This window comes from Bos indicus x Bos taurus, chromosome 13, assembly GCF_003369695.1.
Source record: "Bos indicus x Bos taurus breed Angus x Brahman F1 hybrid chromosome 13, Bos_hybrid_MaternalHap_v2.0, whole genome shotgun sequence".
Classification (NCBI taxonomy): Eukaryota; Metazoa; Chordata; class Mammalia; order Artiodactyla; family Bovidae; genus Bos; species Bos indicus x Bos taurus.
In genome coordinates, this window is record NC_040088.1 from 8254539 (window position 1) to 8272041 (window position 17503).

General features: G+C 41.7%; 1 protein-coding gene across 1 annotated transcript; it reads right to left on the reverse strand.

Annotated features, from left to right (window-relative positions):
• Window positions 1–593: 593 nt before the first annotated feature.
• On the reverse strand, window positions 594–7780 carry LOC113902757 (putative zinc finger protein 840). Its single transcript, XM_027558140.1, has 2 exons — window positions 7695–7780; window positions 594–3163 (listed from the first exon to the last, which is right to left on the reverse strand). The coding sequence occupies exons 1-2, from the start codon at window positions 7762–7764 to the stop codon at window positions 1908–1910; spliced, it is 1326 nt and encodes a 441-aa protein (XP_027413941.1). The 5' UTR covers window positions 7765–7780; the 3' UTR covers window positions 594–1907.
• Between the last annotated feature and the right edge of the window lie 9723 nt (window positions 7781–17503).

Genomic DNA, 17503 nt, shown 5'->3' on the forward strand with positions numbered 1-17503 from the left:
CTTATTATTTTCTTAAACAGTAGAAATATCTTATGTGGTTTTAATGTTGAAATCCAATAGGAAATTTTTTCAGCTGAAACTTTCCAATGGGAATGTCTTGAATGGCCTAACTTTTGCATAATGGCTATTTCCTGTTTTTATTTTCTAACTTTTTCCTTTTTCATGTAATTAGAGACTTAGGATTTATAGTGATTATTCCCAGGAATCATGGCAACAGATATAAAAAAAAAAGTTGCCATTTCCCTCTCCAGGGATCGAACCCGGGTCTCCCACATTGCAGGCAGATGCTTTAACCTCTGAGCCACCAGGAAAGCCCTGCCCCCTCAACAAAAAGACATTTATTGGAATCTAGGTTTCTATTGAGTCTGTTAGCAAATTTGGAATACTAGACTTTTTAGAACAAGCTGTTCTGTTAAGCTTTTTTCTTTCTTCCTTATAATATAGACTCCAGAGTTAAGAGCCATGTTGGAAATTCTTAATATATTTTAAACACATAGAATAGTTTCCATTTAGGTTGAGTCTAAACCAGAATTTTAAAGACCAAAGGAGTAACTGCCCCATTTTTCCCTCCTTACCCCAGTAACCATTTTACATTTTCATAATTGCATTGATCACATTTATTTTATACTCATCTTTTAAACTTATTCAGTTGCATTTTCATTGTATATATAACTCAACAGACACATAATTTTATAGGTTATTTGCAAAAAGTGAGCTTATGTCCATACCCTTTCTTAGAGATTTAAAAAAAAGCACATAAGGAATGAACATGGGATGAGGAGCTGCCTCCAATGATTACACAACAATTTAGCCATGTGGCAGCCACTATAATACTCTAATATCTGGGAAAGCAGAGGTCAGAAAGATGAGAGAACGACCCACAAAGAAGAAACTGAATGTTTTCCATCAATTTCTATGGCTTGAGAGCAGTGCTAAAGAGACGTGTTCGACTACGCCCAACCCCACTTGACTGAACAGGGCTAAGCTGCCACCAATGATTATGGGAACTGATTCAGAAAAGTGTAGATTTCTGACACAAGACTTGAATGTATGCAACATTTCCCACCAGTGTTAGCAGGCCCTAGAAAACTTGTGACTTATTTATCAGGGAACACAGGAAATCAACTTATTTTGAATAACACTACTATGGATTCTCTAAGTCCTGAATCTAAGTCATAGAATTGTTGCCATCTCTCCGTCTCCTCTTGGTTCTCTGGATACATTCAATAATGGTGCCAACTGCTCCAGGAAGCTGGATGTCTATGAATTCTATCCGTCTAGACAAGGAGCAGAAACATTGTCTTGTAGCCCAGTGACCCACCATCTTTAAATTTCTCATGTCTTCCCTCTTAACTTTCTTTTAGGTTTTTAAATAATGACCCACCTTTTGTTTTCATTGTCCACTGGCAACGTTTCTTCTTCTCTGAAGTTTTAATTCCAAAGAAATGGCTTTTGTGGTCCTGACTTACGCCTAGATCAGAGTTGTATCCCCTCCACACAAAATAGAGAGCCACCTCTGTTAAAACTAGGATTTTACTCATCCAGTGAAAATACATAATGAACAGTCAGCAAAGTGAGTCTGTTCTTTTTACTCCACCCTCAAGCTGCCTGTGAGTCTACTTCCCATCATAGGAACTGCCGTTTTCAGGTTCAAATTTTGCTTGGGCACGTTTAGCTGCTTTTGCTCAAAGAACTGAGTCAGTGAAATACAGAAAATATGTCTCTGATCGCATCTCCCCGTTTCTTCAACTTGTATTTAAATTTCTAAAATATTCCACACAGGATGAATTCATGCAGAAGAATTGGACTTTGGCTAACACCCTTTCCACGTTGATCTCTTTGGTTTAGATTTTCGATTTCTAGTAAAAGGTAAGTGATTTCTAAATGCCTCCCTGCCTCTTCTACAGTCAGGGTTTCTTTTTATCATGAGTTTGCAGATGACGAGACAGTTTCGAATTTAGACTGAACGCTTTTCCACATTGATCACATACAAAGGGCTTCTCTCCAGTATGGATTTTCATGTGCTTACTAAGATTTGAACTATGGTTAAAAGCCTTTTGACATTCACTACATTTATAAGGTTTCTCTTCAGTATGAATTTTTTTATGTCGGTTAAGGTCAGAGTAATAGCGAAAGGTCTTTTCACATCCGTCGCATGAAAAGGGCGTCTCTGGCCTCTCTTCAGAATGACTTTTCTGGTGTCTAATAACATTTGACTGATGTTTAAAGGTTTTTTCACAAACATTACACTTGTAGGGTCTCTCTCCAGTATGGGTTCTTCGATGTCGCGTTAGATCTGAAAAACGGACAAAGGTCTTTTTACAATTATCACAGCTGTAAAGTTTCTCCCCAGTGTGGATTTGTTTATGACGCTTAAGATCTACGAGCTGGGTAAAGGTCTTCTCACATTCATTACATGAAAAGGGCTTCTCTCCAGTATGAATTTTCTGATGCTTGTTAAGATTCGATTGGCTTTTAAAGGATTTTTCACAATCATTACATTTGTAGGGTCTCTCTCCAGAGTGAACTCTTTGATGTAAGAGAAACTGTGAATATGGGTTGAAGTCCTTTTTGCAGTGATTACATGTGTAATATTTCTTTCTAGTATGAGTTTTTTGGTGTTGAATTTTTTCTGAGAAACTGTGAAAGGCCCTTCCACAAAACCTACAGACAAAGAGTTTCTTTTGTGTGGGAGTTCTTTGATGCTGAGTCAGCTGTGGTCTCTGGCCAGCATGAAATTTCTGATGAGTAATCAGGGATGAAAGAAACCGGAAGGCCCTCTGACACACGTCACACTTGTGTGGTTTCAGTCCGCTGTGTGTGCTCTGATGTTGAATGAACTTTGAAGCTCTGTTAAAGGTTTTGCCACACTGGTCACATTCAAGGTGTGTATCCAGAGTATCGATTCTTTGGCACCTTGGAAACGATGCTCGATGCCTGAAGGCCTTTGTCTCTTCATCATCTCCGGGGGCTTTCTCTACCTGGTGAATTCGCTGGTGTTCAGCACGTTGCGAGCTATAACTAAACGCCATGCTGCAGTCGTCACATTCATAACACTGGACAAAAACAGAAAGTTCTCGATATTTTGCTTGGTGAGGGTTCTGCCTGAAGGTACTCACAGATTCATAAAGGGCATGATAATCCACCAATGCTGGTTGACATGCTAGTGGGAAGACAGAGGGAGAAAAATAAAATTAAAGCCAGGCATCACAGCAAACGAGACTGCTAGTGGTGGAGCGGGGACAGAAGGGTTCAGTGACTGGGGACTCGAGAGGAGAGGGACGAGAGGCTGGAGTTTACCAGGAGAGGAATGAGAGAGAAGTGTTCTCCAAGTACAAGATAGTTTAAGTGATCAACATATATCCAATGAAAAGTTTCTTTAAACTTTAAATACTTCTTTAAAAAAAAAAAAAGAAATACTTCTTTTTGTAACTGAAAAATGATTTGTTGCCACTGTAATCACTAAACCAGCAACGTTTAAAGACTCTAAAAGCAGCCACAGGAGATTCTAAGCAAGGATTAAAGTTTTACTTTCATTAAGGTCCTTTAAAATTTCTCTCTAGAGATACAGCAATTTGTGAAAGTAATTAGACTTTAAATACTTTCCTTTGAGCAACAAACTGGGGGAGGGTCTCTCTGTGAGAACATCTTCCAACATTGTTGGAAACCTTGTTGGAGAACCCGGAGGGAAAAGGACTGAAGAAATAGAGTATGTAACGCAAAAGTTAGAACAGTCAGGATTCAAAGAGAAGTATTACCATCCATTAATATAAGTCCCCAAAGAGGGATAAAAATGTTAGAAGATTTGCCAACTTCAAATGGCTTAATATACGGGCAACTAGAATCTCTGAAAAGAGATGAGAAATGGAGAAAGAAGGACCAGAGAGAAAAATACTTAAAGAAATAATGGCCAAAAAATTTCCAAGCCCCGTGAACACTTATAAACCCACAGATCCAAGAAGTCCAGTGAAGTCAAGCATAGCAAACATAAGGAGAATCACACCAAGACATCATTGTCAAACTGCTCAAAGTCAGTGATGCAGAGAAAACTGTAGAATCAGCCAGAGGGGGAAAAAGATGCTGTACATGTACATCAGATTCTTCACTGGAACACTGCAAACAAAAAAAAAAAAAAAGGAGAATCTTTAATGTATTAAAAGAAAAAAAAATCTGTTGACCAGAGTTCATGCCCAGCAAAACCCTTTCAAAAATGAAAGCAAAATAAAAAAAAAAAAAAGACATTTTCTCTCATATGAAATTTGGATTTAACCAAAGGAATGAAAAAAAATCAGAGACCATACCTATATGCTAAATATGTAAGGTTGTTTAATAAAGATAAAGAGGTCAGTTAATCTGAAGCATAGCAATCTTAAATGTTTATGCACTTACAGACTTGGTATTTGTATTCTATTGAGTTTTTTTCCTTATTGAGAAAGTTTATTTGACTGAATTAATAACACTTGTATAAACTTAGTTGTGTTTCAAGCAGTTCTTTTAAAAACATGGTCTTTTCCCATATCATTCATAAATAAGTAATCATTATAAAACACTGCACACAATTTAAACTATTATAGCCACTTAATTTAGTTCATAAAACAATTCACTTTTGCGCACATCTATTAGGTCATGTATATTTGTTATGGTCATAATTGTTATTTATGAGACTTTGAATATTGGCCTTTGCTGTGTTATGTTGAATAGTTTTAATAAAAGAACCAAAGCAGGAGGAGGCTCAGTTTTAAAGTAAAAAGTAAAAGTCTTAAAACACAGTACAAATATCAGTGGAAGAATCCATTCCATGGATAGGTAACTGATTTTAGACAAAAGAACCAATGGGAATACCTCCCAAGTATGAATGAATACTCCCTAGGAAACTAATAGGAAGAGTATGGTACTAACACAGAACAGACACATACATTAATGGAATAAAAGAACAAGTTCAGAAGATGACTTATCTGTATAGATATCTTATATGTCCCTGGAGAAGGAAAAGGCAGCCCACTCCAGTATTTCTGCCTGAAAAATCCCATGGACAGAGGTGCCTGGCGAACAACAGTCCATGGAGTTGCAAAGAGTTGGACACGACTGAGCAGGTTAGCAGCAGCCTTATATGTGATAAGGATGGCATCACAAGTCAGTGAGGACAGGATAGATGACCTGGTAGATAGTGTCATAAAAACTGGCTCACTATCCAGGAAGAAAATGGGGCTGATTGATTTCTTACACTGTGTACAAAAATCTCTCTCTCAAAACCAGAGAGATTAAAGATGTAAGTATGAATTTTAAGCCTCAAAAGTTAACAAGGGGCTTCTCCAGTGGCTCAGTGGTAAAAGAATCTGCCTGCAATGTAGGAGTTGCAGGTTCGATCCTTGGTTTGGGAAGATCCCCTGGAGGAGGGCATGACAACCCACTCCGGTATTCTTGCCTGGAGAATCCTGTGGACAGAGGAGACTGGCAGGCTATAGTCCACGGGGTCACAAAGAGTCAGACATGACTGAAGCCACTAAGCACGCACGCAAAGCTAACACGAAACTATGTGAGTTACCTAGGATGGAATGGGCTTCTTAAACAACGACAAAAAGATATTAAGTAAAAGCTACCTCAAAAATGTGAAGGATGCGATTACATCAAAATGAAGGATTTCTGGTCAAGAAAAGCTTCAGAATCAAGAGGCAAATGACAGATTGGTGGAAGTTTTCATATGTCTTAAACCAAGCAAAAATTATCTAGAACATACAAGAAAATTCAATTTCCAACAAAGAAAAGAGAAAACCATTAGAAATGGGCAAAGAGGCAATTCAGAAAAGCTGAATACTGAGTGGATAGCAAGAATATCATGGGAGTTTCATCTTACTATTAGAGAAAGTAGAATTAAAGAAAGGAGGTAACTTTACTATCAAAATAGAACAATTAAAATGCAGATTATTACCAGGCATTGGTAAGATGCAGGAAGAGGACCTTGTACAATTAACAGATGTTAATGCTTGTACAATTAACAGATGTCCAGAAAAAAATCTGAGAATATTTGTGAAATTGTTTAGAGATGCCCTGTGACCCAGAGAAATTATTACACAGGTTCTTAAAGGAACATATGAGATTTTGATCAGAATGAGTTGGAGAGATTTAGCCACTGTTAAGGAAAACTTAACACTGTTAAGCCACTGAACTATAAAAGAAAACGTGTATATTTAACATGTAAAGATCTCAAAGATAACTGGAATGATAAGTTTTACAGCATGCCATTTAAATTAAAATGCCATATATAAAACAGTGATGTGTATTTTATAAAAAAGGTGTGCATATTTTTTATAAAATATGCATAGAAAACAACATAGAAAAGATATTAAACTGGTTGTCATGGGACAGGAAGATTAATGAAATCATAGGCTACAGATGAAGGGAACACAAAAGAATGGATTCTCATATAATATAATTCTCAGTAATCAACAGTGATTATTGACTATAAACTGAACAATATGATTGGCTCCGTTCTCTGTACCTGAAACTTCTAGCCCTCCTGTCACTTTGCCAGACAAAGGATAAAGACCAACATGTTAATGGAATGGAGGTGAAAGTTCAAAAGATGACTCATCTGCACAGATAATCTGGGGGTAGGAGAGAAGTTGGGGGTCAGCCTACTAAGTTTTTAAAAACAAAGAGAGCCCAGGATTACTTGGAATTCTAGTGAACAGTTCTTATAAAAACCTTTTAATTTCTTCCTGGATTACAGGCTCACTTTCCAAAATGCCTACAGCTTATAAGCATTTAGTATTTTTTGAAGCATTTAGTAACTTACTCCAGAGAAGGCAATGGCACCCACTCCAGTACTCTTGCCTGGAAAATCCCACGGACGGAGGAGCCTGGTAGGCTCCGGTTCACGGGGTCGCTAAGAGTTGGGCACGACTGAGCGACTTCACTTTTCACTTTCATGCATTGGAGAAGGAAATGGCAACCCACTCCAATATTCTTGCCTGGAGAATCCCAGGGACAGAGGAGCCTAGTGGGCTGTCATCTATGGGGTCGCACAGAGTTGGACACGACTGAAGTGACTTAGCAGCAGCAGCAGCAGCAACTTACTCAGCTCTAAGTCTGTCCAAAGCCCAGATCACCATCTGGGCAAACTTAACTTTTTGTCCCTTGACTTTCAGAGGTCTGTTAGTGAGCTATGCTCTCTATTATACACTGAAATTTAGAGTTTCTCTGAAATTTCTGGGTCATCTTGCATTCTGGCAATTTCTACTTTCTATTTGTGATGGGCTTGTCATTTCTCTCCAATTAGATGGTAAACTTGATTACTTTTTTCATGGGTTACTCAGTGTCTAATTAACTTTTTATCTGAATATAGAGAGAAGACAATCTCCCTAACTCTTTCTTGGGAAAAAAAGTGGTGGAGCTTTTCAGGACACTCTTCTGAGCCCATCCATTCTAATCACTGATAAATTATTTGACCAGTTCAGCTATTCATACTTCTGTCCCTTCGTGGGGTCATTTAAGTTTCAAAATTTTACCAGCACACCATTTAGTATCCTAAGACTAGAGATACAGCAAGGCGGGTACAGGGAGAGGAACGAATGTGGGGTAAAATAGGATTTCTTTGGGGAGCTCGCTTCTCGTCACCTTCGGGATCCAGATCACTCTGACCAGCTGGGGTATGAGTGGGGACAGCCTCCACATGTTTGTTCCTTGTCAATTACCTGGGCATGGAGCACTCGTCACCTCTTTCTCCAGCATCCAGGGCTCCTTCCCTTGCCTCAAAGAGGACATCACTTCTGCTTTGTAAGCCCAGCGTCCTAAGAAAAATAAATGATCTTCACCATGCTGAAGTAATTACAGAAGTCCGACTTAGACTTCTAATGAGATTCATTATCACCTCAAAAATCTTTCAGGAGCTGGGTTTTTTTTTTAGGTTTTTTCTTTTTTCCTTTTTTTTTTTTTTTTTTAAGGTATTTCTTAGGCAGACACTAGCCTAAGAGACATGATGTTTTTTTAAAAAGTGTGATGGTTTGGAAGACGATGGAGAATATGAAGAATCCATCATCACCAAATGATAATGCCCTCTCCTATCGTCACACAGCACCAGTACTTTACTGAGGAACATCGAGTTGAATTCAACCAAGTGTTTCTAGGGCCTTTGCAGATATTCCCATGGAAGGAAAAATTCCACCTTGGGCAATTGTAAACTAACTAGGAAAGATCTTCTTACCCAATGACACAAGGTGATCACAGGTATCCAGCATCACATCCCGATACAGTTCTCTCTTTTCAGGGCTCAGATGAGCCCACTGGTCCGGAGAAAAGACCACAGCCACGTCTCTAAACTTCACTGACTCCTGAAACAACAGTTGATACTATATAAGTATACATGCTTCTGTGTGGCCCTTGGTAGACAACTTTCAAGTTTTCCATAACAGGGAGGTAGGCAGAACAAGGAATGAACACACACAACAGAAACTGTAAGAAATAAACTTTGTCCTTAGAGAGTTTGGAGGGCAAAATTATCTATCCTCGTGGAAAAGTAACAGCTAAAGAAACATGCCTTTGGTGTATGTGTTTGGCTGAAGAGTCAGTGGGATGAAGCTATCGTCTGTGGGATTATGACTGCAGGCCTCCAAGTCAGAGTCCCAGGCAGGTGGGATGATAAGGACAATGTCCTGACTGTTGGACTAGGACATCAGTCTGTTCCTGAAACACCACTCTATTTGAGTTTCAAGCCTGCCAGACTTCAGACCTGGAACTTACACCATCAGCTTTCCCCATCTCCGGTTGACTGCAGATCTTGGGACTCCTCTGCCTTTGTAATCACATTATTCTCAGCCTTATCATAAATCATTACATTTATTTAGATAGATAATTTGGAGATCCTGATGGTTCTGTTTCTCCAGAGGACCCTGATTAATGCAGTCACTTGATCAGTGTCAGAGAGTGTGGACTGATAAGGACTGAGATTATATGGGCCAAAGCATCAAGGCAGACCTTCAAAAATGAAGTCAGCTTGCTGCTCCTGCTGCTAAGTCATGTCAGTTGTGTCTGACTCTGTGCAACCCCATAGACGGCAGCCTACCAGGCTCTGCCGTCCCTGGGATTCTCCAGGTAAGAACACTGGAGTGGGTTGCCATTTCCTTCTCCAATGCATGAAAGTGAAAAGTGAAAGGGAAGTCGCTCAGTTGTGTCCGACTCTTTGTGACCACATGGACAGCAGCCCACCAGGCTCCTCCATCCATGGGATTCTCCAGGCAAGAGTACTGGAGTGGGGTGCCATCACCTTCTCCGGAAGTCAGCTTGACCTGTACTTTACATGAAAGAACCGACACCTTTGGTTCTACCCATGATGGAGTGATGTGAGAATTGGATGTGAGAGTACAGATGTGAGAGTTGGACCATAAAGAAGACTGCGCACCGGAGAATTGATGCTTTCAAATTGTGGTGTTAGAGAAGACTAGAAGACTCTTGAGAGTCCCTTGGACAGCAAGAAGATCAACCCAGTCCATCCTAAAGGAAATCAATCCTGAATTTTCATTGGAAGGACTAATGCTGAGGCTCCAATACTTTGGCCACCTGATGTGAAGAACCAGCTCATTAGAAAAGACCCTGATGCTGGGAAAGATTGAAGGCAGGAGGAGAAGGGGATGACAGGGGACAAGATGGTTGGATGGCATCACTGATTCAATGGACATGAGTTTGAGCAAACTCCAGGAGATGGTGAAGGACAGGGAAGCCTGGCGTGCTGTAGTCCACGGGGTTGCAGAGTCAGACAAGACTTTAGTGACTGGACAACAGCAACAATGATAGAGTAGTTGCTTTAGTTACCCTCTTACTGTGAAAGAGCAGGAGAAGCTAGATAAATAAACGTACCTTACTTTTACATACTGGAAAGCAACGTATTCAAGGGCTGTGATCCTTGACAGAGGAAAAGCATGTATCATCCTGACATTCTCTTTGATGGCGTTTCTAGAGCCACAGGGCAAGGAGCAGTGACCTTGCTGGATGGAGGGATTTGATACCAGAGTTTGGACCTTTCAACACAACTGGGCTTGGAGGGCAGGGTGCTAGACAGGGAGCCTTAAACACTAATATGAAAATTTCCCTTGGGTCCATAGCTGACCACAGAGCCAAACTTGTGAGAACAGCTGCTGGGATACTGAGTCAAACAGAAGTTTTGAAGGTCACGTGGTGCTGGTAAGAATGTGGGGTTCCAGCCAGAGTGGAAAGTGGAGTAACGGGGCATTTGGTTGAGGCCGTGTTCTATACCCAATGAAGATATCCTTTGAAAATGAAGGCAGATATAAACACATCAATTTGGACTTGAAAATTGAATAACCAGGGACTTCCCTGGTGGTACAGTGGCTGAAACTCCCAGGTTCCAATGCAAGGGGCCCGGGATCCATCCCTGGTCAGGGTACTTGACCCTGTATGCTGCGACTAAGAATTCACACGCTGCAGCTAAAAAAGACCCTGCATGCCACGACTAAGACCCAGCACAGCCAAATAAATGAATGCTTTTTAAAAAGCAAAAGGAAATTGAACAATGAATGACCATAACAGAAAGAAATTCTCTCCCAGAAGAATCCTTGTTAGTTTTTTGTGTCGGGCTGTTATGCATTCATGTGTGCATGCTCAGTCTCCCAGTCATGTCCGACTCTTTTGCGACGCCATGGACTATAACCTGCCAGGTTCTCCATCCATGCGATTCTGCAGGCAAGAATACTGGAGTGGGTTGCCATTTCCTCCTCCAGGGGATCTTCCTGACCCAAGAATCAAACTCGCATCTCCTGCAGCTCCTGCATTGACAGGCGGTTCTTTACCACTGAGCCACTTGTGCATTTATAGTGCACACAAAACGATAGGCTTCCCTCGTATCTCAGATGGTAAAGAATCTGTGCACTGCAGGAGACCTGGGTTTGATCTCTGGGTCGGGAAGATCCTGGAGAAGGAAATGGCAACCCACTCCAGTATTCTTGCCTGGACAATCCTATGCACAGAGGAGCTGGGCGGGCTACAGTCAATGGGGTCACAAAGAGTCAGACACGACTTAGTGACTAAACCACCACCGAAAACGATACATGGAAGTCCTGACCCCCAAGACCTCAGAATGTGACCTTACTTGAAAATAGGGTTTTTGCCGAAGTCATCAGGTTAAAATGAGCTTCAGATGGGCTTTAATCCAATGGTTTAGGAAGGGGAAATCTGGATACAGTGGCAGACATGCGCTGAGGGACCACTGTGTGAGGAGACCCAGGGAGAAGACAATTAGAGGATAAAGGCAGAGACCGCAGTGAGGCACCCACAAGCCAAGGAATGCCCAGGACAGCCAGCATCCACCAGAAGCCAGGGGAGAGACCTGCAACAGACTGCCTTATGGCTCCAAACAGCCAAGTGTTATTAGGCCGGTAAATTGGTATTTAGGAAGGAATTCAGAAGTAAGCGATTGATTCACCTGTGATATCGCCTTTAGAAATGAAAGAACCATGTTTCCTCCTCCTCCTCCTTCCATTCTCAGGGCAAAACACTCCAGAGAGGTCACACCTTAAAACTGAGAGCAGAAGTACGTGAGACCAAGGGTCCAAACCCCCATCTCCACCCCAAATCCCAACCACCTCAACCACATACACAGAGGAAGCCAGGAATGCAGGACAGCCTCCCAGCCTCAGCCTGACACATTGCCTCCTCTCCTGGGCTCCACAAGGAGCCCACGTGTGAGCCTGTGGCAGCTAGAACTGCAGCTGTATGGGGCCTGTGCCCATGTGCCAGAGCATGCCGCTGTTTCCCAGGTGTGCAGTGCACAAAACGTTCTCTGCTTCCCAGTGGGACAGAGCACGAACTCACCATCCCAGACAGACCAGCTCCAGCATAGCCAGCAAGCCCGTCATGCACCTAGGGCCTGCTTATATAGAGCCCAGCTCATCACACCCAGAACCTTCTCATTTCCCAATCAAGGCCCGTCATCGCCTGCAGGACTCTCAGCCCTTCTCATCTTGAGTATATTAGACACAGGAAGGATTAGGGGATGTGGTGTGTAGGTCAAGATTTAGGCTGGAAATTCCCTACTGGTCTTATTCACCCCCCTACCATGTTCCCCCACTGTGTCATGTAACATACCCTCTGGTTGATTCTCTTTCTGCTTGAATCTCTGAGATGAGGGGGGCATCTCACCTGGTACCCCTGCCCCACATGAGGCAGCTGCATGGAGGAGAAGAGACAGTTACCTGCTTCGGTAGGAAGAAGGTATCTGATAGCACCTCTTCTTCCCCATGGCCCATCATCGGTAGCAGGCACGGGAGAATCCCATGTGCCGCTTGTCCCAGACAGGGGCTGGGAATGATGCAGGGTGTGGTCCACAGGATAATGACCATCACCACCACTGTGGCAAGAGGACCACATCCTGATTCCCAGAACCTATATTACCTAATGTGGCAAAAGGGACTTTGCGGGTGTGATTAAGCACAAGGACTGCACCCAGCCCTGAGATGCTTCCCTGCTCCTTCACTTCTTATCTGGCCCTCATGCAGGGAACACTTGATTCACAGGCACAAGAGGAGGGAAGAGGAAGAACACATGGGGAGAGGATGTGTCTGAGAGCATCTTTGAGATCAGAACCTTGTTTCTCAATCAACTGATAATCTCACGAGAGTCTGTTTTAAGAATGAGGATGTGGGGACTAGTCTGTTTTAAGAATGAGTGTGGGGACTTCCCTGATGGTCCAGCGGTTAAGACTCCACGCTGCCAATGCAGAGAGTGCAGGTTCTGTCCCGGGCTGGGGAACTAAGATCCCACATGCTTCGAGGCAAGGCCAAAAGACTTAACAATGAAAACAAAAGTGCAATAAAAATTTGCTCATTAAAAAAAAAAAAACCAAAATGTGAAACTACCTTGGAGTGATATGAATATGTTTCCTGCCGTTATTTGTGGCTGAGCAAATACAGTTGGTTAGACAGAAAGTAAGGGCTTCTCTTACTCAGACAATAAAGAATCTGCCTGCAATGCAGGAGACCCAGGTTCGATCCCTGAGTTGAGAAGATCCCCTGGAGAAGGGAAATGGCTGCCCACTCCAATATTCTTGCCTGTTATTCTGCCCACTCCAAAAGAGCCTGATGGGCTACAGTCCATGGGGTCACAAAGAGTCACACAACTGAGCAACTAACACTTTCATCAGTTCAGTTCAGTCACTTAGTCATGTCCAGCTCTTTGTGACCCCATGGACTGCAGCACACCAGGCTTCCCTGTCCATCGCCAACTCAAACTCATGTCCATTGAGTTGGTGATGCCATCCAACCATCTCATCCTCTGTTGTCCCCTTCTCCTCCTCCCTTCAATCTTTCCCAACATCAGGGTGTTTTCCAATGAGTCAGTTCTTCACATCAGGTGGCCAAAGTGTTGGAGCTTCAGCTTCAGCATCAGTCCTTCCAGTGAATATTCAGGACTGATTTCCCTTAGGATTGACTGGTTTGATCTGCAGACAAAGGGACTCTCAAGAGTCTTCTCCAACACAATTCAAAACCATCAATTCTTCAGCATTCAGCTTTCTTTATAGTCCGACTCTCACATCCATATATGACTACTGGAAAAACCATAGCTTTGACCAGACAGATCTTTGTTGGCAAAGTACCATCTCTGCTTTTTAATATGCTGTCTAGGTTGGTCATAGCTTTTCTTCCAAGGAGCAAGCATCTTTTATTTTCATGGCTTCAGTCACCATCTGCAGTGATTTTGGAGCCTATGAAAATAAAGTCTCTCACTGTTTCCATTTTCCCCCCCATCTATCTGCCATGAAGTGATGGGACCAGATGCCATGATCTTAGTTTTTTGAATGTTGAGTTTTAAGCCAGCTTTTTCACTCTCCTCTTTCACTTTTATCAAGAGACTCTTCAGTTCCTCTTTGCTTTCTGCTGTAAGAGTGGTGTCATCTGCATATGTGGGGTTATTGATATTTCTCCCGGTAGTCTTGATTCCAGCTTGTGCTTGCAAGTAAAGATGGTGAACCTTTTATGTAGCCTGTGGCCATTTTAGCCAGCTACGGAAAGATACTGAGAACATAGCCCATGCTAAGTCACTCTATACTCATGATCGCATTCCCTGACACAGTCACCCTCTAAAGAAATCACTATTCTTATTTTGGAGACAAATGGGAGGATTCAAGAAATAAGCTATTTGCCCAAGGTCACACAGCGCTGGGGGGCAGCACAGGGCTTCCAGATCTGGCCAACTTTGGGAGACTGGGCTCTTTGGCACACCCTTAAGTGCCTAATCCTGGGCCAAGTTCGCTTTTCTGAGCCTGTGCCTTCCTCACCTGGACACGTTTGTTCCTTAGCCTGGCTCATCAACCACCAATCCTAGACACCCACTTATTTTTCATTCTTCGTGCTGCACAGTTTTTAAAAAATATATCATTTTCTCTTCCAAGCCTTCATTTATGGACTAGAGACTGTGCCTTTTCTCTTTCTATATAAAACCTTTCATTCCAGTGAACAGTGCTTAAAATGCCCTCAACGGACATTATTTTGAGAGTATCCTATCACCTGTCCATTGTACTAGCATGAATTATTTCAGCATCTTGAAATCCTACTGGTGTAGATATAGTTGTTAACTCATTTTAGTGAGAGGAAATCCAAGCTGGTTATTTTTCTATCACACAGCCAGACAGTCTAGTCCCAAATTTCTTTGACCCCAGGGCTGGATATCTTGAAGTTGCCACCAGACACTCTGTCATTGTAATTATAGAGGCAGAAATCATGATCATCTCCTTAATATTCACAATCTTTAAGGGCTTAGGTGCTTTCACCTCTGTTTTCTCATCTTTATTTTTTAATTAATTTTTATTGTAATGCAGTTGCTTTACAATGTTATATTAGTTTCGACTGTGTTTCTACAGTGAAATGAAGCAGCCACACATATGCTTATGTCCCTTCCCTTTTGGACTTCCTTCCCATTTTGGTCACCGCAGTGCATCGGTAGGTAGAGTTCCCTGCGATGCAGGGTGTTCTGCTTAGTGAGCTACTTTATACATAGTAGTGTGCATGTGTCAATCCCAAACTCCTAATCCATCCCCCCTCCCCTTGGTGTCCATATGTTTGTTCTCTACATCTGTATCTCTGTTTTTACTTTGCAAATAAGCTCATCTTTGCCATTTTTTCTAGATTCCACATATGTGCATTAATGTTAGTTTTTCTCTTTCTGACTTAACTTCAGTGTTGCCTAAGGGTTTGCGGTTTAGGTGATGGTTATGCCGTTCCTAGAGAGAGTGCGTAAAGAGACTGCTCAGATCAAGTTTGAAGTCTGTGATTCTTACAGATGTCCAAGCCACAGATAATGCAGCAGGGACTAGGGCAGAGGCGCAGGAATAGACACAATCAAACATATACTGTAAATTCAGACTTAAGTTGCAAAGACATACCAGATGCTAGAGTAGGAGAATGCTGGAAAATTGAAGTTGATTCTCAGAATTCTGCCCACCATCCTGCAAAGATATCTCTCTGTAGTTCTTTTGTATCTCATCATCTTGGTCCTGTTGCTTGGAAGCAAGAGCAAGACTAGTCAACTTTTTAAATGAGATGTTGAGAACATATAGGTTAGACGAGATAGTATAGGTCCCCAACTCTCTGTGATAGAAGGTAGCTGTGTTCACCTCTGTACCATCAAGACTCCCAACTCTTTGTGATGGAATTAGAATCTGAATCCATTCTTCCTACAGGCCAGGGCCACTCTGACTAGAGCAACTTTGTTGGAGTTTCATAGCTCCTCAAAAGGGTGACCATAAGTGTCCAATATAAAAGATTTAATGACAAAATTAAAGAAAAGTGGATGTGTGTATAACACTGTTATAATCAGATATTCCAAGATAAATATGTCATTCATGACTATCATTTTTGTATTTAAAACATTGTGTTAAATGTATCAAACATATCCATATGTATAATAAATAATAAATCCATTATTTATAAATGGATATGTTAAAAAGTTTACATACATTAAATTAATAGCATATGTTAAACATAAAGGACAAGTTAACATAAAGGGTATGTTAAAAGTTAAAAGCATAAAGTGATTTTTACGTGGATTTTCTCAATCATGATATCTTTGGATGACCAAAATTTCATGAGTGCCTTTTTCTTTACCTCTTAAACAATTAAGTTCAAACGGTTAATTCAGAGGCTGAGACTGGCTTACAGTCAGTAAAAACCCCAAACAAACATGGCAAAGTGGGGACAGGAGAAAAATATGAGTTTTGACTTTTTTTTAATGATGGGCCTATTGCTCGTGTACTGATAGCCTACTTGTGAATGCCAGCTTTTCAGAACAAGTTTCTTTAGTGTTATATTCAGTTTCTTTTGTTTTCTTTCCTGTCATTTGGATTCAGGTGTTGGAGTGGTGGACCAATGGGAGTTTTCTTGGGTCATCACTATACATATGCCATTTAATTTGCAGGATTTTAGGGATCAAAGATGGAGCTTTGCTGGTGGCTCAGCAGTAAAAGAACCCACCTGCCAATGCAGGAGACACAGCTTCGATCTCTGGGTTGGGAAGATCCCCTGAAGAAGGAAATGGTAACCCACTCCAGTATTCTTGCCTGGGAAATCTCATGGAGAGGAGCCTGGCGGGCTATATAGTCCATGGGGTCACAAAGAGTCAGACACGACTAACTGACTAAACAACAGCAAAGGAAACAAAGATGGGAAGGCGTTGTGATACGCATTAGTCTTAAGTCTCTCCTTTGTCTCGTTAACTGAGGAAGTCATGAGTTACCTAGGCCAGTAATGTATCTATCTTCATGTCCATGTTTATAATCTCATTTCCGTGTTCTTAACTATTTCTCAAATATTTTTTAGCCAAGTGCAATTAGTTTCAGCTCCTTTAAGTTGAATTCAAAGCGGAATGGGTCCTGCAGAGGCAAGAGAATTGAGGATCTGTTTCAACTGTGACTTGGAGAATCATGCATGTTACTCTTTAGGCTATTAGTGAATTGGGCATGCAAGGCTCATCTGGAAACCCGAAGCCAAATTTTGGAGATTATGTTTTGTTTGGGTACTCAGTCATGTCCAACTCTTTTCAGCTGCATCAACTGTAGCCCACCAGGCTTCTCTGTCCATGGGATTCTCCAGGCAAGAATACTGGAGTGGGTTGCCATTTCTTTCTCCAGGGGTTCTTCTTGACCCAGGGATCGAACTCAAATCTCTTGTGTCTCCTGCACTGGCAGGCGGATTCTTTACCACTAGCGCCACCTGGCAAGCCCTTTCTTTGGAAAAGCCATCATAATATCAGAGAGAGGAGTGACAGGGAAGAAACAATAACTTAGGCTCATATTCCCCTATTGTCTGTGCAATAGAAACAGGCCTGGGAAACTTATTAAACCATACCCTCTGCCTTAAGCTGGACAGGGGAACTTTGTCATTAATGGTTGAAGGAATTCATCGAGAAATGTGAGATGGATTCTGACTTTGTGTCAGAAATCCACTACACAGCAGATGCTCAAAAGCTTTGTGTTTACTTATTAATCCATTAAGAAATATAG

Coding starts and splice junctions, on each gene's coding strand:
- LOC113902757 (XM_027558140.1), bottom strand. CDS start 7,764: ATGTCCTCTTTGAGGCAAGGGAAGGAGCCCTGGATGCTGGAGAAAGAG. Junction 3,164..7,694: donor GACGAGTGCTCCATGCCCAG/GTAATTGACAAG, acceptor TCTTCCCACTAG/CATGTCAACCAGCATTGGTG.